General features: G+C 37.8%; 2 protein-coding genes and 2 long non-coding RNA genes across 7 annotated transcripts in view; 3 read left to right on the forward strand and 1 right to left on the reverse strand.

Moving 5' to 3' along the window:
• The window catches only part of LOC108016344 (uncharacterized), a 35928-nt gene extending 18310 nt beyond the window's left edge, over positions 1 to 17618 (reverse strand). The window contains exon 1 of one of the 2 annotated variants that reach the window (XM_017082981.4): positions 17476 to 17618. The gene's annotated coding sequence lies outside the window, so the exon portion shown is untranslated. Of the gene's footprint in view, positions 1 to 17409 lie in introns of both variants that reach the window. The other variant, XM_017082980.4, reaches the window with a different exon arrangement.
• On the forward strand, positions 8353 to 9166 carry LOC139355183 (uncharacterized). The gene is made up of 2 exons (XR_011605917.1): positions 8353 to 8868; positions 8966 to 9166. It is a non-coding gene; the product is annotated as an uncharacterized lncRNA (long non-coding RNA).
• Positions 12618 to 22017, forward strand: LOC136116494 (uncharacterized). Of its 2 annotated transcripts, none has more exons than XR_011605915.1 (3): positions 12618 to 12632; positions 16959 to 17736; positions 21733 to 22017. It is a non-coding gene; the product is annotated as an uncharacterized lncRNA (long non-coding RNA). The 2 variants fall into 2 exon arrangements; XR_010653445.2 differs by lacking the exon at positions 12618 to 12632 and adding an exon at positions 15288 to 15302.
• Positions 22018 to 24519: 2502 nt separating this feature from the next.
• On the forward strand, positions 24520 to 25873 carry LOC139352151 (uncharacterized). 2 transcript variants are annotated; one of them, XM_070999549.1, is made up of 5 exons: positions 24520 to 24785; positions 24840 to 25066; positions 25128 to 25189; positions 25248 to 25580; positions 25649 to 25873. In XM_070999549.1, the coding sequence occupies exons 2-4, from the start codon at positions 24994 to 24996 to the stop codon at positions 25275 to 25277; spliced, it is 165 nt and encodes a 54-aa protein (XP_070855650.1). In that variant the 5' UTR covers positions 24520 to 24785; positions 24840 to 24993; the 3' UTR covers positions 25278 to 25580; positions 25649 to 25873. The 2 variants fall into 2 exon arrangements, with proteins under 2 accessions (XP_070855650.1, XP_070855649.1); XM_070999548.1 differs by having other exon boundaries at positions 24541 to 24785; positions 25128 to 25580.
• Positions 25874 to 26408: the final 535 nt, after the last annotated feature.

Consider the following 26408-nt stretch of genomic DNA (forward strand, 5'->3'; position numbering starts at 1 on the left):
ACCAAATGTTCCGGCGCTCGAAACTCCTGTGCGGGAAGAGATGTTTGACTCCTCATTCTCGGCAACTCTTTCAACCGAATCCTCATCTGAAGAGATGTCGCTGTTCTCGGCATTTTTGGACGATTTTCAGACAGTGTAAGAAAGCAAAAAAGATCCTGTTTCTGCAAAACTTGTCAAAATTTATGCTGACATCGAAAACTTCGACGTTACTTTTGGGCGCTTGCCATTAAATTCAAATGTATTGGAATTTTTTAATGACTTGCAGCTTAAGCTTCCTTATATAAGTGCACTAGCGCAAGTTGTGCTGGCGACACCTGCAACGCAAGTTTCCGTCGAACGGGCATTCTCAGCCTTACACTTTATATTAAGTGAACGAAGAAGTTCGATTAGTGCAGAGAATCTGAACGCCTTTCTAGTTATAAAGCTTAACACATATAAAAAATGTTAAATGTTAAAATAAAATTTAAAAACAACATATTCTGAAACTTTTTATTGCTTTTTGATATCAATTTGTTATATGGAATATGGAATCGAAATGGAACTTGTTAACCAAAACATTTGAAAATAAATTTAAAATGTTGTATTAAACAAATTATATTATTTCTTTTTCACAACAACGAAAGTAAATGTGAAAGAAAGAAGAATGTGAATGTGCGTTGAGTTTTTCGGTCAATCGTTTTTTTTGTTGACTGTCATTGTGCGAGCGTTTCTCGTTCCGCTCTTTACGCAACATACAACGAGCTCAACGAAAAGCGCTCAACAGAAAACATAAATGATGACAGCAAGTGTCTCTTGCTCAGAGCGAGAGAACGAGAAGAAAAACGGTCAACAGTTATTTGCGAGCTCTGAGTTTACCCCTTTACTCTACGAGAAACGGGTATAACAAGTTAAACTTTTTTCACAAATGTTATAACAAAATGATTTAATTATGTTTTCAATTCGTTAGACTCGGAAGGTAAAGAAATGCCTTGACTACACAAATGAAAAACTTGGTAAAATTTACCAATGCAGATAGTTATGTAACAATGAATATAGTACTATACTATTTAAAATAGTTTAATATGTAATTGCAATAGTAAATAGTTAATAAACTACCAAAAATAGAGTAATATTACTAGCCAAGTCGAACTAGTCAAATCCGTCCGTTCGCCAGCCTACCTACATATGCATATAAAAGCTAGAAAGTTGGGATAAAGCATGCAAACTCTTCTTAAGTTTATTTCCAATGCACTATGGGCAAAAAAACCGTTTTTGGTGCATAAACTCTAGTTTTTAAGATATTGACTTGAAACTTTTTTTGGTGTATTATTTAAACTTAAAAAAAATTTTGGTTTTTGTTTTTTTTTTAATTTGTCCACCGCACAGTGGTTAAAAATACATTTTAAATTAAGTAATTATTATAAATTATAATTTTAATCCTATTTGGTGTTACATTATAGAAAAAAACCGGTAACATATTTGGGATCCATTGTTACATTTGAAGAACACTGAAAAAAAATTCGATTAATTTTTTTTAATAACTCAACAGTTTTAACTTACTCTTTTTATTTTTTCCTTGTTTTTTAGTTTTCAATATCGTCTGGTACCTCTTCCTCTAATTCTATTTCAAAAGTGTCACTTACATCATCGTTACAATTTTCTTCATCTGTGTCTTCTGTGCCTGGGGATATGATTGGCGAATCCAAAAGATCTACAACCTCTGCTGGCAGAGGCATCCGGTTGGTTTTTGTTGAGCAAAAACTAGATAATAGGGGATCAGACGAATCCATAGCTCTGTGAAAAACATCTGACATATTGTCAACCCGGCTGCATTTTCTGGCATGATCTTTTCTGTCAGCCTTAAAAAGTTTGTGTCTTGCTTCTGATGCACTTTCTGCTAAAGAGCCAACAGGAACAATCAATTTTTCAATGATTATGTATCCATGTACTAAAACTTTGTGCACTGTTGGCGACATGGGGTACCAAAAGTAATTAGCCATATACATAGAAAAAGTTTCTGAACAGAATATTTTGAATTTTTCCGAATTTATAGGGTATTTATCAGAATTACATGAAGGCGCTGAATCAAACTGTGATCTATTCCTAATATAGAGGACAATAATTTTGGGTTGCAGAATGCCCGCCTCGCCGTATTTCCGTCATTTGTATTGCCACTGCCGTTTTGTCTCGGCTTGTCCACATAAAGCCCCATATCATTCCAAAACGCTGCTTGAACTTTATGTTTACGTGCCTCCAATTCGATTTTATCATTTCCCTTGACATGACACTTTCTAAGCTCAATTCTGTACGATATTTTGAGCAAGAATTCAAAAAAGCGGATCCACGCATGAAGGGAACTTAATCCATATTGATCCGTATGTGGCTTCATATCAAACGTTTTGGAGTTAAAATCAGTAATAGTAAGAAGCTGGGTGGGCTTTGCCCCACACATTGGACACAACTGACAGGATTTCGTTCCTGTTAATATATTTAACACCTTGCCGTCTATAAAATTTCGGCTGATTGATAAGGATGCACGTATATATCCAGGTTTTTAATCTGATTGTCCAAGTTTTCATTTTCTTTTAATATAAGAGACGTTGTTTCTTTTACGCAAGCAATTTTCACAGAACGGCAAAATCATATGGACTGAGGCGATTTATTTAACCAAATGACCCTTTGTTTCTGATCTATCATTTATAAAGGAATCATTGATGTAACAAAAAGAGAATCATCTAAAGATTGACCCTCTGCGATGCTAAATTTTTGTTTGTATAAACTGTGACCAGTAGACCCATCAAAACCATAGCTAAAAATAAGAGTACAATGAGTAACATCTGAAAGTACTTCACAAACTTCCTTTTGCATCAGTAATATTCGTGAAGCGGAATGGTTCAATAAGTTTTGCAAGGAAACCTTGGCTTCATTTTCGGTCCATGCTATTCCAGCAGGTCTACATTTTAATTTCTCCTTAGCTATTTTCGAATAAGGGGGGTAAATATCGCAGCCATGTTGTTTACTAATTTGTTTTACATTTATGTATTGCTGCTTAGTAAATCCATTTTCCATAAAAAAAGCGAATGCCTTTTCAGAAGTTTTTGGACTCGGAGCCAGCGATTCAGTTCTATGACTTTTTTTAATAATTTCATTTTCTGTTGATTTTCTGTCGGAAATGTTAGCAGCGTGTAGTAACAAAGGAGTTGAATTTTCATTTTCTACCGCAAGTTCAGATGCCAACTTTATTTTGAGTCGTTTACCAGCAGCTTCATATGACAATTTTGGACGACCACCTTTCTTTTGTGGGGAATTATTTCTATCAGAAAGTATAGTCATATTACCGGCTAGCCACATATGTAGCGTGCTTTTGTCTAAATCTCTTTATGTTTCGGCAGCATCGAGGCAAATGTTTATTTATGTAATTTATAAAGTTAGTAATTTTAGTTGATATTGTTTTTATTATTGTTTCATTTTGATGATCGGCATTCAATTTGTCGAATATGTAAGTCTCCAATGCTTCTCGCGAGCGTTTGTTGCTTTCCCAAACTGCAAGAAGAGCCCCGTGACCAAACAGATATGTCTCTACATAAACGCAAGTTTAGCGAAAAGGAGCAAAAATGAGCAAAAACGGTTAGTTGTATGACAATAGGGACACTTTTGTAATCAATTTCTCGTTCTTACTCTTTTGCAAGTCTGTGCTATTAATAAGTTATACTCCACAAAACACAAACACAATTGTTAGTTCAAATCTATAAAGATACACATATAGAACAGTTCACAGGTGGACAACAAGACACATAAAATCAAATGTTTAAGCTAATTTGCATTAATAAATACCTTTGCAAGGAATTTCCATTTTCATATTTATTAAACTTTTTTTTCACAGAAAACAACAAGCACGTAAAGTTAATTTTTCGCGCCAATTTAACGACATAGCAAAGCCTCTCGAACAGCAGACTTTGTTGTAGTGGCAACACTACAGAGTTGCCACCAAAAATTTTTGGAGGGCGGTTTTTATACCCGTTACTCGTAGAGGAAAAGGGTATACTAGATTCGTCGGAAAGTATGTAACAGGCAGAAGGAAGCGTTTCCGACCCCACAAAGTATATATATTCTTGATCAGGATCACTAGCCGAGTCGATCTAGCCATGTCCGTCTGTCCGTCTGTCTGTCCGTCCGGATGAACGCTGAGATCTCGGAAACTATGGGAGCTAGGCTATTGAGATTTGGCGTGCAGATTTCTGAGCTTCTTACGCAGCGCAAGTTTGTTTCGGCACAGTGCCACGCCCACTCTAACGCCCACAAACCGCCCAAAACTGTGGCTCCTACAGTTTTGATGCTAGAATAAAAATTTTAACTGAAATGTATTGTTCTCATCAATACCTATCGATTGACCCAAAAAAAAGTTTGCCACGCCCACTTTAACGCCCACAAACCGCGAAAACCTGTGACGCCCACAATTTTCATGCGCATTTTCGCTTTGCTGCTTGCATATCTCCATATAGCTGAGTAACGGGTATCTGATAGTCGAGGTACTCGACTATAGCGTTCTTCCTTGTTTTGAAATGAAGATGTCTAGATTCGATTAGTATGGGCCATTCATAAAAATTAATTAAGAAAATAAATAGGTTTATGCACCAAAATCGGGTTTTTTACCCATAGTGCAATGCAATAAAAATGTTTCTGCGCCTCTAACCGAAGGTATATTTATTTTAAAGAGAGTAACTGGAATTTAAAAGACGAGGCTTTTGACTATATCGCTCCTTATTTCTTTCAATCCAATTCAATCCAGAAGATGTGAAGACCATAAGCAAGAGTTGCTTAACGCGAATGTTTACTCATTGCTGAGTAATGCATAACATCAAAAAACGATATGAGATCATGTGATATGCAGCTGCAACAATCGGTCATAGGGCCGAGATATACATATTTATAGCATTCGAAGCTTTCGGCTTTCAGTTAAATTGAAAAGTGATCAACACCTATTAAATTACGTAAGACGACGTGGAAAGGGAAGTGGTGTAAGTTTATCGGTAATTGAATAACAGTTAGCTGCACTGCAACAAATAGCATATTTTGTTGCTACCTTTCCGTTGTTACGGTTATTTTATGCCATGCCATTTGTTTATGTCTACACGTTTTGTGCGTGAAACTCATATCAACTCGTATTGCGTTATAAAAAAGAAATCGAGAGGGGTTAGAGAAATAATGAGAATCGTTAACCAAATCAGATGCTTTTATCGGTATGAAAACAAATACACCCAAAAAAAAATCCGTTCGAAACGTTCAATAATCAAGACCAAACGTTGTCAAAAAGTGCGTAAGCCCGTTTGTTGACAGTTCATGAACGGTCGTTCGTAAAATAAGACCGAAACTTTAGGGTTGGGTTCCGAACGAATGGTATCAGCTTAAGAACATTTCGGGGTTAACTTGACAACATAAAAATATTAAAAAAACGAGGTTTGTGTACATGCTAGACTTTCTGAACGCCTGGTAGAGATTTATTTAATTTCCCACCTTATGTTTTGTTATTGCTAGAATTCAATGTGTTTTGGTTATTTTGGTGAAGACAAAGAATTTATTATTAATAGAAGTACATACATACATATAAACATTAGAAATAATATTTTAATAAAACTTACAATTCACAACCGTCTTGTCGCGGACTCGAACCTGTGTTACCATGTGTCGAAGGCGGACGCTCTAGCAGCTGGATTACCGATCGAATTTTTCGAGTGCGGAAAATCGGGACACTAGACCTACATATTGTTGCAATAAACAAACATCAACCATGTGGCGAAAAATGATCGATTTCGATAGACTTTAACGCGTCTATCGCAGCTTTTTCATGAACGGCGTTCGATATCTGAGAACATTTTTCGAAATTTGGAACCAAGTTGTTCGTCGGTAGAAATTGTTACCAACACCGTTCGATTTTCGTGAACAAACGTTCGAAATGTGAGAACTAAAAATGGAGAACGGATTGTTCGCATTTCATGAAAAATGTTCTTGATTTTTTTCGTTCTTTTTTTTCTGGGTGTAAGTACAAATATTTTGTTGAAATTGTTTTTTGCCCAATAATTAACACGGAAGAACGCTATAGTCGATGGCATCGACTATCAAATACCCGTTATTTTTGGCATGTAGATGGGTATTGATAACACAAGCTTACAGCCAAAAAAGTTCAGCTTTAAAACCTCTTTCTCTAGACTAATATGTTCTTCCTGTACACGCTATCACACAAAAATTTTTCCAGAGAATAGTTCTTGAGGACACATAAGTTGTTGGGATCGGACTCCAAATAACTGAGTTATTAACCAAGGAAGTTACCAAAAGTTAACTTATCTAGCCATTTTCATTTTTTTGGATCAATCGATAGGTATTGACGAGACCAATACATTTAAGTTAAAATTTTTTATGTAGCATAAAAATTGTGGGCGTCACATTGCTGAAACAAACTTGCGCAGGAATCGCAGGAATCTGCATGCTTAATCCCAGTATTGCAGCTCCTAAAGTTTCCGAGATCTCAGCGTTCATACGGGCAGACGGTCAGACCGACAGACGGACATGGCTATATCGACTCGGCTAGTGATCCTGATCAAGAATATATATACTTTATACAGTTGTTTTCCGGTAAGGTACATCTCCCTGATTAAAAAAGGGCACTTAAAATTTTTTCTACGGTACCAATTTTTTTTAAAGTGTAAAAAACGTTTTTCGCACTTTTTTATTTTCTAACTTAAGTTATGATAAACCGAATTCAATCTTTAGGGACTCATTTTACAGGAAATAGAACGCCCTTTAACTTTCTTATACACATCATTGAGTTCCATTCATTAGTTTAGAAGCTACACTTCTTCAAAGTTGAAAAAATTTAAAAAATGCAAAAACGCTGGCATAAATGGGTACTTTAAAAATACACGCCTAAAAACCGAAATTAGTTTTATGTTGTTTTCTTGAAGGCTGAATCCTAACGGAGAATATGCGCCACTGATCACGACAATCCGTTAATCCGATTTTTAAAAGTATATACCCAAGTCCAGTATTCGGGAGCATTATTTTAAATTTTCAGTGTTGGGGAACGTAAGAATTTGGTGCACGTTGTAATGCATTACGTCAGTTTCCTTGCGAAAAATATGTGGTATTATTTATTTTAAATTGGTCTTCGTCCTTATCATCCGTAAAAAAATTTTGTAATGAAAGTATTGATGTTGCTTTCAGCATACTCGAACCATTGTCGGATGTAGAATAAATAACTTGTGTTAGATGAATATTGTATAATTTCAAAGTGGTTAAAATTTGGTTTGAGAGCACTTGTTCCAAATATGTTTGCAGTTGGTGCTGTTCAATGTGTAAGCAGATCCGAAATTCTTTTAGTAGCCTTGGCATATGGGATTAATAGTGTTTCTCAAGTTTTTCAAACTGAGAATGTTAAATGGTAAGTTGTTTTCTGTAACGAGTCCAATGTCTTAAAAGTCTGTTCCTTGTCGAACTTTAGTGCTGGAATCATCTTTCTTTCTTCTTTCAATGCTACTGCTCGAACCACCACCATAATGGGACCAAAAGGAAATGGAGATATGCAACCAGAAAAGCGAGATTGAAATGCACCACCTACCGGCGGTAGACAGATTTAAGCGTTATGGGCGTTAGAGTGGGCGTGTCAATTTTTTTTTTTTGGATCAATCGATAGGTATTGACAAGACCAATACATTTCAGCTAAAATTTTGTATCTATCATGAAAATTGTAGGCGCCACAGGGTTGGACGGTTTGTGGGCATTAGAGTGGGCGTGGCATATTCGCGTAACAAACTTGCGCTGCGTACAAGGCTACGGAATCTAAATCTGAGATCTCAATTCTCTATCTTTGATAGTTTCCGAGATATCCACGTTCATATTTACGATTTTTTGAAGTTTGCGGGCGGTTAGTGGGCGTTAAAGAGGGCGTGGCAAACTTTTTTTTGGATCAATCGATACCCTTCAGTTTTGCAGTAGGGACGCAGTGACATGGCTCAAGGCAAAAAGCTTTTTGTTTTTTTTTGTGCCTAAAACGCTATTTTCACTTTAAAAAACGAAAGAAGTAAATCTGCTGCGCACAATTTAAATGGCTTGCTTCCCTTTCAATAACTCAAACAGAATGAACCAAGTCTTCCTCTCACCCCTTTACTTGATTTCTTTTGTTTTCCCTTCGCAGTTGGCGCGTGCCACTACACCTATACCCTTTCTAAAGCGAAAAATATCCGACTACATAATTTTTACTTGTTTGAGTAAAAAATACAAAATGAATTCTTTAAAAATGGTACTATTAAAATGTTTTAAATATTTAAATAAATTTTAACGAACTAAATTTCTATAATTTAACTAAAAAAGTATATTGTAATATTAATGTATAATACGTAAGCATAACGTTAAAAGTAAATTAAATTTACTATAATCAAATAATTTACTTTTATAAAACAATATTAGTTGTTTTTTTTCGATATACAATAATGCTCCTAAAATATTAGGGCATTCACATGTCGCTGTGCCACGAAAATTTTTCCGCATTAGTCGCTAGCCGAACATAAAGGAGAGACTCAAAAGAAATAACGGACCTGCCGTAATTTGTCTCTGAGAGCGCCGAGTGCAGGCAGAATATAAGACAAAGAAAGAGAGGGAAGCTCCGAATATCTGTCTCTCTTTGTTGCACGATCGTTTTCGTAGACAGTCTTCTACACTGCGCCGACTTCTCTGCTGACGTCAACAGCGGCACAGCGTTTTAGGCACAAAAAAAAAAACAAAAAAGCTTTTTGCCTTGAGCCATGTCAGCGCGTCCCTACTGCAGAACTGAAGGGATTGTTTTGTTTACAATTATTTTGGTTTGGCGTCGGATTAGTTTAATAGAAAATAACAATGGTTAGTCTAACAGTTATATTATTGTATTATATTATATTGTATTAAATGCTGTATTTTAAAAATATTATTTTTACTACATTTTGTATTTATTTTACAGAAGCCTCCAGGATTGACGCCGCTAGCTTCAAGGACCACACCAAAAATGTCCGTGAGGCGCTCCTATAGGCAAAAAACAGGGCCTACAAGGATGGCGATTCCAGAAAGTTCCTTATTAGTTTTTAATTTTTGATTTAGATTAAAAAACTAGTTAAATAAAGCATATATTAGCATATATTTTGAAGAACAAATAAAATTTAAACTAATTTATTTTGAGATTTTTTTGAGGCGTTTTTAAAGAAATTTTCCCTACCAATTCCATAGGAATTTCTGATATCCAATTCCATAGGAAATTCTTAAGTAAAAAGGCGAGGGAAATTCAGGGGGTCAGGCCCTCAAAAAATGAGACCCCCTGAATTTCCCTGGTCTTTTTCCATAGGAATTTCCTATGTAAAGCGGTCGCGAACGTTTCAGTACTGAAAATTTTGGACAGCCTTAATAAAAGCAAATGGACTTTGTCCATAATGGGGATGTGAACCTGCAGCCCTTTTCCATAGGATAAATGTACATTTTGACAAGTCCGTCCGGGACGCCCTCGCTAACGCCCGCAAACCGCCCAAAACTGTGGCTCCTACAGTTTTGATGCTAGAATAAAAATTTTAACTGAAATGTATTGTTCTCATCAATACCTACCGATTGACCCAAAACAAAGTTTGCCACGCCCACTTTAACGCCCACAAACTTCAAAAAATCGTAAATATGAACGCGGATATCTGGGAAACTATCAAAGATAGAGAAATGGGATCTCGGATTTAGATTCCGTAGCAGTGCAAGTTTGTTACGCGAATATGCCACGCCCACTCTAACGCCCACAAGCCGCCCAAACCTGTAGCGCCCACAATTTTCATGCTAGATAAAAATTTTTAACTGAAATGTATTAGTTTCGTCAATACCATTCGATTGGCCACGCCCACTCTAACGCGCACAAACCGACCAAACCTGTGGCGCCCACAATTTTCATGCTAGATACAACTTAACTGAAATGTATTGGTCTCGTCAATACCTATCGATTGATCCAAAAAAAAATTTGCCACGCCCATTCTAACCTGCATAACGGTTAAATATGTCTACCGCCCACATAACCATATATTGAGATCACGGGTAGTTTGCGCCTTTCAATCTCGCTTTGCTGCTTGCATATCTCCATTTCCTTTTGGTCCCATTAGCTGAGTAACGGGTATCTGATAGTCGAGGTACTCGACTATAGCGTTCTTCTTTGTTAATTTTATCATCTCCGGCAATAATTAATTAAAAAAACAAGGAAGAACGCTATAGTCGAGTACCTCGTCTATCAGATACCCGTTACTCAAAGGGAAATGGAGATATGCAAGCAGCAAAGCGAAATTAAAATGCGCCACCTACCGGCGGTAGACAGATTTAAGCTTTATGGGCGTTAGAGAGGGCGTGGCAAATTTATTTTTGGATCAATCGTTAGGTATTGACGACACCAATACATATCAGTTAAAATTTTGTATCTAGCATGAAAATTGTGGGCGTCACAGGTTTTCGCGGTTTGTGGGCGTTTAAGTGGGCGTGGCAAACTTTTTTTTAGGTCAATCGATAGGTATTGATGAGAACAATACATTTCAGTTAAAATTTTTTATCTAGCATTAAAACTGTAGGAGTTACAGTTTTGGGCGGTTTGTGGGCGTTAGAGTGGGCGTGGCAGTCTACTGAAACAAACTTGCGCTGCGTAAGAAGCTCAGGAATCTGCACGCCAAATCTCAATAGCCTAGCTCTCATAGTTTCCGAGATCTCAGCGTTCATCCGGACAGACAGACGGACAGACGGACAGACGGACATGGCTAGATCGACTCGGCTAGTGATCCTGATCAAGAATATATATACTTTATGGGGTCGGAAACGCTTCCTTCTGCCTGTTACATACTTTCCGACGAATCTAGTATACCCTTTTACTCTACGAGTAACGGGTATAATTATACGAGTTTTCTTTCTAAATGTTATTATACAGCAGTTTTGTCCTTATCTATTTATTTATTTTTTGGACGCAACGAACTTATTAAGGCGCTATAACATTATTTCTTTGTTTTTATTTGTTTGCAGCGCCAAATTGGCCGCAAGGAACTGAAATCAAAAAGCATAAAATTAGTTTTTATACCCGATCCCAATTTTACAGCATCTCTAATAAATGAGAAAAATTATACTTCTAATACCCTATTCACACAGTGGGGGTTTCCGGTTTAGCGACCAAATTCCGCTTCAGACACTTTTTCTTCCATAAAAAACGTGCTAGAAAGAGACGGGAAGAAGTCGTTACTACTCTCTTCAACGGAAAATGGGACCGCACGCAAATCGATTCGGTACTCCAGTGCTTTTATTCAGTATTTTGTACGAGTTTTGGAGATTTTTGAACCTTGCGTTTCTGGATTTATTTTGTGCGTTTTTTGCCGTTGTAAGGGAATTGTTGTTGGAGCTTGCAACGGCTCGGAACCCAGCAATTAATCTTATTTTGAAAGGAAATATAGCTATGCTCTTTATTAAGAAAATACCCACCCTCCAGCTTATGTTTTTCTTGGCAAGACCTGGCACCTGTTGCTCCAAAAGGTACACTATTTATCTGAAGCCATCTTTAGGCGCACCCAAAATTGTGGATTAATAAATAAATATATTAAGTAAATAACCGTACGTGAGGAAAAATTTATAGAGGCAAATAGTCGGCTAAAGCCTAGTACTCACATCGACGAAACCCGCGACCTAACCATAGGAGTGAGCGAGAGGTAAATAAGCGGCTAACGCTTTTCGTCGGGTCTGTACTCAGATTACCTAAGAAAACACCTGATTTCCAGAGGGAATTGCGATGAACGCCGTTAGCCGCCGCACAAAGAACAAAATATTAAATCTTCGCAGTTTTCATGCAGAAGCGGTGTTAAAACGAAAAATTTATAATGGATGGCAAAGCCCAAAACGCCTGTCAGTGCAGATGAAAGGAACGTCTAATACAAGCCTTATCCAAGTTGCCTATTGTTGTAGGACTTGACCCACAGAAAGCAACACCATAACAGGGATAAACAGAATAGTGAAAGTGCTGGAGATAATCCAATCGAGGCGCCCATTGGGAAGGAGCATGACGATTGGGATTTCGCTCCCTACATGGACATCCTGCCGGCGGGTCCTCGCAAAGAAAGTTGTTGAAAGTTGTACTCATATACATATGTATCTCTTCTTGGCAGAACCCCCAGTAATTTGATCTCCGGCGAGCTCTTCATTGGAGAATCGAAGGTCTCCACCTCCACCGGCTACTTGCCAGCTAATGCAGAGCTGGAGGACGCACTGGCTTTTAAAGGGAGGAAGAAAAAGGCAGCCCGCTAAGTGACAGTCTGAGATGCCATTACCAGCCATTGCCATCACCGGAACAACCCCGTTTCCAATACGGCTCCCACTCACTCAAGGCCCATGTTGGCATATTGCGGATAGGAGCTGGACTGCTAATGGAGCGCAAAAAATGGCGAAGCATCCGTGACAAGATAAGAAAACCTTAACCTTTACCTTTACCTTTATTTATGTTAACCTTGTTAACATAAATAAAAACATCCTTTGAACATGCCATTTATTTGTGTTTCTTCGTGCACCAGCAGATTCGTCTTTTTAAAATCGTCAACAAATAAATCCAGCCGCTTGACAGAAAGACCATGTTACTTAAACTGCGGGTGAGCATTGAAAACTGAGGTCACATTACAAAAAATAAGACTTTTAGTCTAGTAAAACTCTTAGCCGATCTAAGTAGTATGCTTTACTCGTAAAGTAAAAGGGTATGTTACATTCGTAGAAAAGTAAGTAACAAGTAGAAGGAAGCGTTTACGGCCCCATAAAATATACATATTCTTGATCAGGATCACTAGCCGTGTCGATCTAGCTATGTCCGTCTGTCCGTGTGAACGCTTTGATCTCGGAAACTATAGGAGCTAGAGTTGAGGTTTTAGATTTCGAGTTCTAAGCTTCTTACGCAGTACAAGTTTGTTACGCAAATATGCCACGCCCACTCTAAGGACCAAAAACCGACCAAAACTGTGGCGCCCACAATTTGTTTACTAGAATAAATATCGTTATGCTTTATATATATGTATATAAATGTATATCTCCGTCTTTCCATTGCTCCCCTTAGCTGAGTAACGGGTATCTGTTGGATGAGGCACTTGGCTATAGCGTTCTTCCTTTTTTCTTACCTAATGCGACAGAATATAATATGATAAGAAGATTACTTCAAGTTATCTATTCCTAATATTATTAAATATGGTAATTTCACTATTTATAATTATTTTTTCATAAGGGTTGTTTATTAAAAGTCTCAATAAACAAACCTAAGTTATAACTGAAACGTATCCTGACATAACCAGATAAATGACACTTACTGAATACAACATTAGGGTAAACTAGAGTTGCTGTCTCTATCCTTTTAATGGACTGCCCAAATTATTGGGAATAATATTTCATTAAAACAACATGCCCAATCTTTTGAAATAACCTTTGAACTATGGTAAAATCGGATTGGTTCGCCGATTCGATAAACAAAATCTTATGTCACAGGTAAGCATTTGCAAATAAGCATTTGCAACAAAGAAATAAACAAATATAGAGACAAAACCGTAAGCAATAACAATCGGATTACAATATATCATTATACAAATCACTGAAGCGATGCATGCTTTGCATGCTTTGCGGTAAATTCTTTCAAAAACAAATAAACGAAAAACGTAAATGAATAATGGAAGTTACATAATATTAAGAAACAAATGGTATAACAACTGTCTTAATTTGAGGAGTCAGTCTGTAAACTGACTTTTATTATGGACAATTTTTAAGATAGTATTAATCTAATGCATTTTACTTAATTAACTTCTTATATGGCTGGCTAGCATCCCTTTACAAAAATTTAATGACAATACAACTGGTTTTGTAGCAGTAATATACAACATAATAAACGACGAAATGAACATTATAGAGGGTAAAAAACAATTGTTTTTGCATTGCGAGGAAACACGAGTACTTTATCGACTTGATCCATTATATTACTATTTAATCCAATTTTATTATTAGCTTGCGAAGTATAAATTAAAATTGAGTTCCTGCTTCATTTAATTGAGTTTAACATTGCTTTGAGTAATGTCGATGCTAAAATTTTAAATACTACACTGATGAAAAAGTAATAAAAACTCCCTGGTAGCGTACTCTTTAAATATCCTGCCCCAATAAATTTATAAACAATTTAAAAGGAATGGAATAGTTTTCCGTCCAAAATAAATAAAAAGCTGGAAAATTATTTATTATTTATTTATTTTCATGTTACTTTCGATTTTATTGCTTAAGTTCATCAACTATCAAACAAATCTTAAATCATACCAAAGTATTATTACTATTTTTTGGGCAATAAAATCGAAAGTAAAAGGTTATAGGTAAATGAAGTGAACAATATTGGGAACAGTCGTTTGGCCGCTTGCTGGAGATGCACATTCCCCTTAGCTGAGTAACGGGTATCTGATAGTTCTCTTGTTGTTCTCTCTTGCTGTGTTTGCTTTCGCGTACACTATCACGTAGAAAATTACGTAGATTGAAATGAATTTTATTGATAAATACCTATCTACACTCGACACTAGCCTTCTTTCTTGTTAATAGTCGTTTTAAAACAAATTTTACATTTTTTTTATTTTCTCAATTTTTACTGTCTTTTTCTAAATTACAAAAAAGTTTATATTAATTTCAGTAAGCTGTTGGAACACGTACAATTTAGGTTAAAGGAAATAAGTTTTTTTATCATTAACTTATTTATATCTAATTTTTAAGTTAAATTGCACCAGATGGTTTTTTTTTGATTTTTTGATTAAATGCGCAGCGTAAATTACAAAAACTTGTCAAAAAAAATTTATTCACACACCTCGGGCAGCTGGAACTCGCCTCCATAACCGTCCAAAAAGAACGAAAGCAGGTGTCATTAACCGCAGCCAGACTTGCTGGTTGAACACATAAGTATATCGTTTGTATTTGTAATATAGTGCCCCCTCGGTTCATGGTAAACTAAAAACCACAGACGAAAAGTAGCGCGCACTGGCCTCGTTTCAATTTTTAGGCTTTGACAAGCATCAGACCTCTGAGACGGAGTTGTTTCCAATCGAGTTGGACCTCATTGCCGCCGAGTTTCTCTTGGCAACCGAAACCCCTTTTAATCGTTTTCGCAACTGCGGACTCCTTCTCGAGTGTTATATTTTAAATTTCAGTTTTTAAAGCTCGCGCACCGTTCTCTGTTGATCTTATAAATTAGTATCTCGAGCGTAATGACGTTCACAAATATTTTCGAGTCGTATTTGTCGGCTTGACTTTCTGTGGTAATATACACGCTTAATGATTTAAAAACAAGTTTTATAAAAATTTAAAATAAAGTTTGAAAAGGCGGAAGAAAATGTTTGGTGCTAATTTTTGTGAATGATTTGGATCTGTTAAACAAGCACGCCAAAATTGTATAACACTGAAAAGTTTTTATTGAAAACGGCGTATCACCTTGTTGTCTGTTTACCGTAGTCAAATCACTAGGGAGCTCTGAAACCAGTGGACATTTTTATACCCTTGCAGAGGGTATAATGATTTCAGTCAGAAGTCTGCAACGTAGTGAAGGAGACGTTTCCGAACCCATATATTTCAGAATTTTGTATAGCATTTTAAAAAAATTTAACGATTTTCGTGGACGACGATCGGGTACGGTAGTAAACGGAACTATATCCTTTCTTTCTTGTTATTTTTTACAGCTTTAAGGGCACCGATTAAATGGTTGACTCCTTAATTGAGTAGGGTAAAAACCTCGGAACTAAAAGTGATTTCAGCATAAGCGAGTCACGTTTTCCAAGTTGCTTCCTTAGAATGTATGTGCGGTGTACAATAATAGTATATAAAACGCACACTTATCTGTGCCAAATCCACTAGCCAAGTATTTTGTTTGTCCTCTATTTGCTTCAATTTTTATCAGTAATTACTTGCGCATGGCTATATAGCGCGAGGGCTAAAAGCTGCGTTATAGTGGGTTGACCGGTTGACTCGGGAACTTCTTAATAATGCAAGTTAAAGACAGTTGTCAACCATCACACAGTCTCAAATTCAACGTTAGGTTTAATTTTAAAGTTAATGGCTTCAACATGATATGGGTACTTTTTTTGTTGTTTACGATAACAGATAAGATATGACGAATGGAACAGTTTTCAGAATGTTAACAAATCGCTGTGATATATATAATTTATCAAAATTATGTTGATAACCACACACTATTGTGTTTCCGTTTTTTGGGACATATAATACTAAGTAGAGTACAAGTATTAATCTATTATGTTGTGGGCAGCTAATATACAATTTATTATAAAATGTTTTTAAAAACATGGACATTTTTTTCGGGGGAAAGCATGTTTTTTTAATCTTATAAAGTACAAACATATATTGTCGATCAGGATCTCTAGCCAAGTCCTTTGTCTCAGAAACTATAAAACCTAGAGGGTTGAGATTTCATATACAGATTCCTTAGCTTCTGATTCAGGGCACATTTGTTATCCGAATGTGCCACTCTATGCCCATTTTACCGCCTACAAACACACAGTTTTGATACTAAAATAAAAATGTTAGCTGAAATGTATTTGATTAGTCAATACCTATTAACTGACCTTTAAAAAGGTTGGCACGACCACTCTAACGCCCACAAACCACTGATTGTATATCACCATCTCCCTTGCACTTCCTTTAGCTTAGTAAGAGGTAGTGGAGAGACTCGACTATAGCGTTCTCCCCTGTTTCTTATAAAATTTCCAAGAGAACATGAGGTATAGAATTAGCCATGCGACTACCGAAAATACATAGGTATATAGTGAGTTACAACATCATGTACAGCATCAAAAGTTGCTATGATTGTAAATTAATTATTGGGAATCGTACCGAAGGCTAAAAGTGTAAAATTTTCCACATTTGAAAAATCCTGTATTTCATAATTGTTTGTTTATTTGCAGCATTTTATGGACGAGGAACCTGACAAGGCAAGACAATTCAAAGTTAAATAAATGGCAAGTATCGAAATAACATTTTACATTGCATTTTTATCCAAACACACCAAGTTTTTGATGGATGCTTATGGGTTAGTACATCGCAGAAATATAGAATTTCCAATTAAAGAGTGAAATTGTGCTTTACCCCAGAGAAACACAATTTATGAAAGATACGTAAAAAGTGCAATAAACTGCAACTTGAATACATATACTAAATAATATAAGCGAGTTTGGTGTCTAAAGAGTGGGCTTTACATCTTCTTGGAAAATCACGAGGCTCTGCCTCCAGGGTCAGCAACGTGTTTTTAGCTCGTATTAGCCTTTTTTATTCTTGTCTGTATGGGTGTATTCAAGTACGTTTTCAAGTGCAGGTAGTAGTAGTTTACGATTTGTGTTTTTATTTTTTCACACTCACAGACGTTTATTTTTTGGCTTTTCCAGCGGCTCCTGTCGTTTATTTTACAACTTATTTTGTACGCACCTTGTTTAATGCTGATCTTGATTAAAGTTTCACAGAACCGAAAAAAACTACGCCACAGAAATAAAGCAAAACCCTAATATTTGCGCGATGACGCTAAACAAGTAAAGCCGCGGATCAAGCCAGCTACGATACGCGCACGTCGGTCGGGTTCAACAATCGTCGGCTGACTGAATTGAATGTGAATTAACCGGGGACGACAACAACTCCACCAGCCCCAACAACAAAGCACCACAGGGCTAACGGAGAGCCCCATTAAATCCGGTGAGGCATGAGCATGAGCTTTCGGAATTTGTTTTAGACACGAGACGTTCATTTTGCTGATCAAAGATCTAAACTGGGGTCCGACCTATCATTGTCAAAAATAAGGGATAAGACTTAATATGATGGATCTTTGGTCTGTGAGCGTGACCATGATATAGAAAGTCGTATAACAAAGTTTCCTAAATCGAAAAAAATATTCGCGTAACAATCTTGTGCTGCGTAAGAAGCTCAGGAATCGAACTCAGAAACCTCACGCTCCTATAGTTTGCGAGATCAAAGCGTTCACACGGACAGACGGACATGGCTAGATCGACTCGGCTAGTGATCCTGATCAAGAATATATGTATGTATGTATACACTTTATGGAGTCGTAAACGCTTCCTTCTACCTGTTACATTCTTTCCGACGAATCTAGTATACCCCTTTTCTACGACTACTCTAACGGGTATAAAAACAGAAACTCGGAAATAGACGCGGCCTTGATATAAATTGATAAAATAAGCGAACCCAAACTGCCTCAAAATTCCATTTGTCCTTTTCCATTTCTTTTCTTTTCCCATTTCTCTGTTATTAATTTTTCCAAAGTGGTTTTAAAATTTGTTGTTCATAATCTTAATAACTGCACCCATTTTTTTTTTTGGAAACTAAGGTTCTCTAACCAAGTTCCCCAATTTTTTTCTATTCCGCTCTGTTCACTGTGACTTCATGGCCTCCACATCTTGCTGTCTCGTTCTCTGGCAAATGGAAATAGCCAGCCGTTAAGTGTGGCCACATACTATTAAAAGGCGTTTAAGTAAACAAAGAAAATGTGCGAATAAATTTAAACCAGGTGGAAAACTAATGAAAATAAGAATACTGGAAACAAGATATGCGTATGTGTGTGTATGCATTTGTGTGTGTGTTTTCATATACAAGGGTGGTCAAAAGTATTTTCACAAAAAAAAGTGAAATATATTCATAATTTGAACTTACATCTTGTTAACTCTGGCATCAATGGAAAGGTAATTTAAATGCCGTTTGAATGATACAATACATTTCTTAACACATTCAGTACTTATTGAAATGGACGAATTTGTGTGAAAATGTCCTTTTTGAACTTTTTTCCTCGACTTGAAAACTTAAATTTTTTGATGCAAAAAGTTTCTTCAAACAAAAATAATAGTAACTGCAAAAAGAATTTTTCAAAAATCATTTTGCTTATATTTTGTATATTGTATATTGTTTAAGTTTTCAAGTCGAGGAAAAAAGTTCAAAAAGGACATTTTCACACAAATTCGTCCTTTTCAATAAGTACTGAATGTGTTAAGAAATGTATTGTATCATTCAAACGGCGTTTAAATTACCTTTTCTATGATGCCAAAGTTAACAAGATGTAAGTTCAAATTATGAATATATTTAACTTTTTTTTTGTGAAAATACTTTTGACCACCCTTGTATGCTTTTGCAGGTGACGCGGAAAATGAGATTCGTTTAAATACCAATTCTTTAAAATACCTTCTGATATCCTTTAACAGATTTAATACATTTCATTCAAACGTATAGTTGTTTGAATAAATAGTTTCAGGGCATTACCTCACACCCATCTATAACATATTTCCAATAAAAGAAAGACTACTGAAAACAAGTTTTCACCCGTGAATAACCTGTAGAACAACCGGGGTCGTGTCAGCTGTCACGCGTGACACTCCACGGCGTTCATCGAAAATCCCCTGGTTAAATCTGGTATTTGTTCTGGTATCCTTAGCTTATTTGAGTACCGCGCAAAAAAACAGACACAACGAAAAGCATTAGCTGCGTATTTGCCTCTCGCTCACTCCTATGGTTAGCTCGTAGATTTCGTCGATGTGAGTACTAGGCTTAAAAAATGTATGTGTGGAATGTGGAATGTGTGGAAACTAAAAATTAAAAATGGAAGGAAACCCCCAAAAGCGTGCAGATGAAAAAGGTCGCCTAATCCAAGCTGTTGCCCATTATTGTGGGACTCCACCGACAGGAAGCAATACCACAAAGGGGCAAATTCGCTGAATAGTTGAAGTGCTGGAGAAGATCCACTAGAAATTGGGGATAAACTTCCGTTTAGCTCCAACGCCCGATTTTGTTCAAACTTTCCATATCGACGTGTTTTCGGGTCTTGATTACGGGAAAAATAGTCAAAGTTGGCGCGAATAACGGGATCTTGGAAAATAACGGTAAAAACGGTAATTTTTTGGATTTTTCGGACAAAAACAGAAAATACTTACAAAACGGATCTTTTTTGTTATAATCATTTTTTCCGAAATCTTCATAACTTTCGAATAAAACCAAAAAAAATATTTTAAATCGGAGGTGAACTTTTAAAAATATTTCAATACCCCACTTTAAAAATGGCGTCAGGTAGTTTCGATTAATCGATTACGGTTTATAGGTGATGGACCTTTTTAGATTTTTTTACGATATATCTTGTACACACATACATACTGAAGATAGTACTAAACCTGAGGAAGTCAAGCGCCGCAAACAAAAATTTTCGGGACGATTTTTGTTAGAAATTTTTTTTTCTGCTTTTTATATAATTTTTGTTAATACATTTCATTTTTGTTTTATAATTTGAATTTTATTTTGTTTTCTTACCTTAATTTTTAACTACGTCAACTGAAATGCTCTATCAAACATTTATATTTTGCTTATACTTTTAAATTAGACTTTATTATTTTAATTTCGTGTTCTTAAAAATTTTAATGCCGTTCTCGTGTTTTGGTCGTACCATCACTAAAACATTGAGTGACATCGATATCAATATCGACACACCGATATAACAACAAGCATTCGTGCGATACATCGGGCAAAATGGCGCAAGTGTGCTGCAACGGTTTATTATTTTCAAACCTCGTAAAAATGTAATCTTATTTAGCGTTTTTAACGAAAACTATTAGTTTTACAGAAAAAATGTGAAAACTTAAATTACTCATTTCTTTAATAGCTTTCATTTTTCCCTGCCAAACTTTGATTAAGTTAATATATTTGAAGATATCTACGAAAAACAGTATTTACCGTTATTTTCCATGGTTCCGTTATTTGCGCCAACTTTGACTATTTTTCCCGTAATCAGGACCCCAAATATTGAAAGTTTGGACGAAGTCGGGCGTTCGAGCGAAACGGAAGTTCACCCAGAATGGAAAGGAACATGTCGGGTGGGACTCGTTCCCTACACCGACATTCTGCTGGTCGTGTCCTCGCAGAGATGGTAAGTTCTGGTCAAAAGAATTTGTTTACGCTATACTAATAGAAGTATTTATACCCGTTACTCGTAGAGTAAAAGGGTATACTAGATTCGTCGGAAAGTATGTAACAGGCAGAAGGAAGCGTTGCCGACCCCATAAAGTATATATATTCTTGATCAGGATCACTAGCCGAGTCGATCTAGCCATGTCCGTCTGTCCGTCTGTCCGTCTGTCCAAATGAACGCTGAGATCTCGGAAACTATGGGAGCTAGGCTATTGAGATTTGGCGTGCAGATTCCTGAGCTTCCTACGCAGCGCAAGTTTGTTTCAGTAGACTGCCACGCCCACTCTAACGCCCACAAACCGCCCAAAACTGTGGCTCCTACAGTTTTGATGCTAGATAGAAAATTTTAACTGAAATGTAATGTTCTCATCAATACCTATCGATTGACCCAAAAAAAAAGTTTGCCACGCCCACTTTAACGCCCACAAACCGCAAAACCCTGTGACGCCCACAATTTTCATGCTAGATAAAAAATTTTAACTGAAATGTATTGGTCTCGTCAATACCTATCGATTGATCCAAACAAAAATTTGCCACGCCCACTCTAACGCCCATAACGCTTAAATCTGTATACCGCCGGTAGGTGGCGCATTTTAATCTCGCTTTGCTGCTTGCATATCTCCATTTAGCTGAGTAACGGGTATCTGATAGTCGAGGTACTCGACTGTAGCGTTCTCCCTTGTTTTTTAGTAGAACCACCAGTAATACGATCTCCGACGACCTCTCCATTAGGACTCCGGACACCACCACCACCAGCTACTTGGCAGCTTAAGCGGAGCTGGAGGACCCGCTGGCTTTATAGGGAGGAGGAAAATTGGGCGCCCGCTAAGGAACAGTTGGAGAAGCCATAGCCAGCCACTGCCAGGATGCTGGGTGACTTCCTGCAGCATCAGCAGATCAACCCCGTTCTCCCACTTCCTTAAGGTCCAATATGCCTATTGGGACTCGGAGCTGTACTGCGGTGGAGCGGGAAAAACGGCGAAGCATCCGTGGGACGAGAAGGAAGCTTTAAACTACTAATTTACATAAATAAAAACATTCGTTGAAAATTCCATTTATTTTTATTTTAGTTCCTTTGTGCACCAGCAGACTCTCCTTTTTAAAATTGCTCCAGTTGATTTCTTCTCCGTTTGTCAACAAACCCAGCTGCTTGATAGTAAGACCATGCTAAGTGCATTGCGGGGGATCTTTGGAAACTTAGGTCAAACTTCAAATAATAAGAGTTTTTGACTAGGTAAACTCTTAGCCGATCTGAGTACTATACTCAGAAAAAAATCTGTTAATTTCCTTACATTTTGTTGGTATTGTTAGAGTTTAACGATTTTGGATATTTTGTTAGTGACAAAGACTATATTTATTATAAGAAGTTCATATAATCATAAAGGGTGGCCCACGAAAGATTTGCGTTTTAAAATCGCTATAAAAATACAAGTTTATATTTTTCAAAAATTTTTTTTTTATTGGATAGCCTCAACAATGCGATTTATGTATGAAACACCACTTCGTTCATATGGCTGCTTCGGCTGGCTTTACAGTAGCCCATTCGGTCGACCCAATTTTTAAACACATTTTCGATGGTATGGCCCTCAATGGCCCTGATGGCGACTTTAATCTCGTGCTTTAGGTCGTCAATCGTCTCTGGGTGGTTGGCGTTACACTTATCCTTTACGGTACCCCACAAAAAATAGTCCAACGGGGTCAAATCGCAGCTGCGAGGCGGCCAGTTGACATCGCCGTACCGCGCAAAAGATCGATTGTGACGTTGCTGTGTGGCACGTAGCGCGGTCCTGCTGGAACCATATGTCGTCTATGTCTACCTCTTCCATTCGGGGAAAGAAAAAGTCTTCCAAAATGCCGCGATAGCGGACATCATTAACGGTTACGGTGGCTCCTTCCTCGTTTTCAAAGAAAAACGGCCCAAAGATGCCACCCGACCACATACCGCAGCAAACAGCCACTCGTTGTGGATGCATTGGCTTCTCCAAGACGACGTGTGGATTTTCTAAACCCCAAATGCGACAGTTTTGCTTATTAACATAACCACCGAGGTGGAAGTGGACCTCATCAGTGAACACGATTTTTCGGTAAAAATTGTCATCTTCGACCAAGCGCTCCTGAGCCCATTCCGCGAACCGAAAACGCATTGGATGGTCATGCGGCTCAAAGTCAAAATTATCGATAGTTCAAAAAGCAAACGCTAGATGGGCCAACCTGTATAATCATAAGAAATAATATTTTAATAAAACGTATTCTCCCGGACTCGAACCTGTGCTACCATGTGTCAAGGGCGGACGCAGCTGGACCACCAAGCAAATTTTTGAAGTACGAACATGGAAATTTAAGAACGGTGTTCATCCCATTTCTGTCGCAACGCATTTTTCAGTGACGCGTTTATAATTTCACCTAAATGCTCATGATTTGACCACGCGGCATTCGTTTCCTATAAAAGGATTGTTGTCAAATCATGAAAAATGATCCTGATTTTTCTCGTTCTTTTTTTTTCTGGGTGTACTCTTAAAGCCTAGTACTCAGATCGGCTAGGAGTTAGAGGTGCAGAAAACATCGCTTTTTCGATGTTTTAACAGGCAAACATTGATGTAACATCGAAAAACATCTATGTTTCTGCTAGTTTTACTAGTCTAAAAATCGTAATCTTTGTAGTGTGACCGAAGTTTTCAAGTTCACCTGCAATGCATGTAGCATGGTCTTACCGTCAAGCAGCGGGGCTTGTTGACAATAAGGTTGTCGAATTTTTTAAAAAAATAAAATGATATTTGAAAATATCAATTTAAAATATTTAAAAAATATTTAAATTTTAATGGGAAAGGACATCACAGACTGCTCATTTAAAATTCACAGCACACAGCACCCTTTGCTTTCACAAACAAGATATGAAGAAATTGAAGAAATCGAAAAATGTTTTTAAGTCAATTTCACATTTTGTATTAAATAGAAGAATTATATAATGAAAGCTTATGTTCTTTATATATTTTGATTCAATAATCACAAATTTGGGCAGGAAAACGGTCTCCAAGAAAAGGACTTTAAAAAATTTATAAATATATACGGGTTGAATGAAAAACGAAAAACAATTGGAAAGGACCAAAATATAATTTACAAATAGTACCGATATTCGATATTTCGGCTCAAAAATATCGCTATGATAATATTAAAAAAAATATATATAATCGATATATCGATATTTTGATATATTTTCGACATCCCTAGTTGACAAACCGAAAACAAATCAATTGGAGCAATTTAAACAATGTTACGAACTGCTTTTTTTGGTGGGAGTGCCGCTAGCTCAGTCTTTTCTCAGGGCAGAGTATCCCTAATGCCACAGCCCGGCTAGCTCAGTCGGTAGAGCATGAGACTCTTAATATCAGGGTCGTGGGTTCGGGCCCAACGTTGGTTTTTTTGGTGGCAGTGCCGCTGGCTCAGTCTTTTCTCAGGGCGGAATACCCCTAATGCCACAGCTCGCAACATAAGTATCGATAACTTCTCTGTCTCACATTAACAAACTATCGGTCATCACTAATGGCAAAAACGTAGACAAAGCAAAAAAAAACTACAAGTATTGACGGAAAAACAGATTACATTTGCTGGCTATCGGTGACCTAGCCAAGCGCTCCCACCCGACCATGAGTGCCCTCGAGGCGCTGCAGGGCACCATCCATTCTCTGTCGGCAGGAGCCCCCTCCTCGCGACTACGACGGTTCCACCTCCCCCACTGGGAAAGCTTACTCACACATTGTGGGTATTACAAAGGTTTAATAAATATCGTAAGTACAATCGTTTAAATACGTGCTCCTCTTAACAGATCTATCCTTCCTCAGCCTTTAAGACCGAAACCTGGCCGCCGTCTCGGATTTTTACGCGGTCAAAGCAGAGGATTTGTTTTGCTGGAAAAGGGTGCAGGCGCCGCGGAAACTATGCTCTACCAGTCATGTATTGGTAGAGCTCGCATGGAAACGCGGCCCTCAAAGGAACATGCGCGATGCGCGTGTGTATGGTCATCTAATCCTGAGGAGCTCCAGGGGAAAAGAAGGGACAGGCCAAAAAGGTACGTAACTGCACTGTAAGCTATACCATTTAACTATTGCTCGCGACCTTTTAAACTTTAGGCAAACAACGAGGACAAATAAGGCTCTCGGGTCTAACTCCGGATAAATTCACAAACAGGGAAGTAAATATCGATATATATAATCAAGGTACACGTGTATTTAATTTTTCCTAAATTTCAGCCACTGTTGGGCCGGGCCTGGAGGCGATGATAGTCGGGGCTGATGACTTCCCGCCGGAGGCCTGCAGCGATACAGGTCTCTAGGAAAGAAAACTGGCGCTCTCCGGTGAGTTATGCAAGGGCAGTCGGAGGTTCGGCCGCCCGACAAAATGGCGATACCTACCAACGCCGCGATGCGACGGCTGGAAGTCCCCGAGATGAGGTGGACGCGGTACACCGGAACGGACTCACCGGGAAATGTTTGATGTCGTCGGCGTCGACTGAGAAGGCTTTTCTGGATGGTCGTTGGTACGGGTCGAACGGACACCGGTTGCTGGGCAGCCAAGTCAGGCTGGTATGTATTGGGACCCCGGCTGCTATTTAATTTTGAGCACAAAGAAAAATATGTAGTATCACTTCTAGCTGCATCTACCTAATTGGACAGTATGGCCGCGACTATCTCGATATCTGCTGATCATCGTTCGCGACTTCGCCTCCTCCATATAGAAACCACCGCGTCCGCCAGCTCCGCTTAAGCTGCCAAGTAGCTGGTAGTGGTGTTGTACAGAGTGCTAATGGAGAGGTCGTCGGAGATCGTATGGGGTGGTTCTGCTAAAAAGATACTTCTATTAGTACAACGTAAACAAATTCTTTTGGCCAGATCTTACTTTCTTTGCGAGGACACGCCCGGCATTATGTCCATGTAGGGAGCGAAGTTCACTTGGCATGTTCCTTCCCACTGTTATTCTCTAGTGGATCTCCTCCAGAACTTTAACTATTTTGTGGACTTGCCCTGTCGTGGAATTGCTTCCTGTCGGTGAAATCCCACAATAGTGGGCAACAGCGTGGACTCCTTTTTCATCTGCACTGACATCCTTTAGGCGTTTTTGGGGTTTTCCTTCCATTTTTATACCCGTTACTCGTAGAGTAAAAGGGTATACTAGATTCGTCGCAAAGTATGCAATAGGAAGAGGGTAGAGTTTCCGACTCCATAAAGTATATATATTCTTGATCAGGATCACTAGCCGAGTCGATCTAGCCATGCCCGTCTGTCTGTCCGTCCGGATGAACGCTGATATCTCGGAAACTACAAAAGCTAGAAAGTTTGTTTCAGCAGGGTGCCACGACCAACAAAGCCGACAAACCGCACAAATGCTAGAAAAATAATTTTAACTGAAATTAA

Source organism: Drosophila suzukii, chromosome 2L, assembly GCF_043229965.1.
Source record: "Drosophila suzukii chromosome 2L, CBGP_Dsuzu_IsoJpt1.0, whole genome shotgun sequence".
Classification (NCBI taxonomy): domain Eukaryota; kingdom Metazoa; phylum Arthropoda; class Insecta; order Diptera; family Drosophilidae; genus Drosophila; species Drosophila suzukii.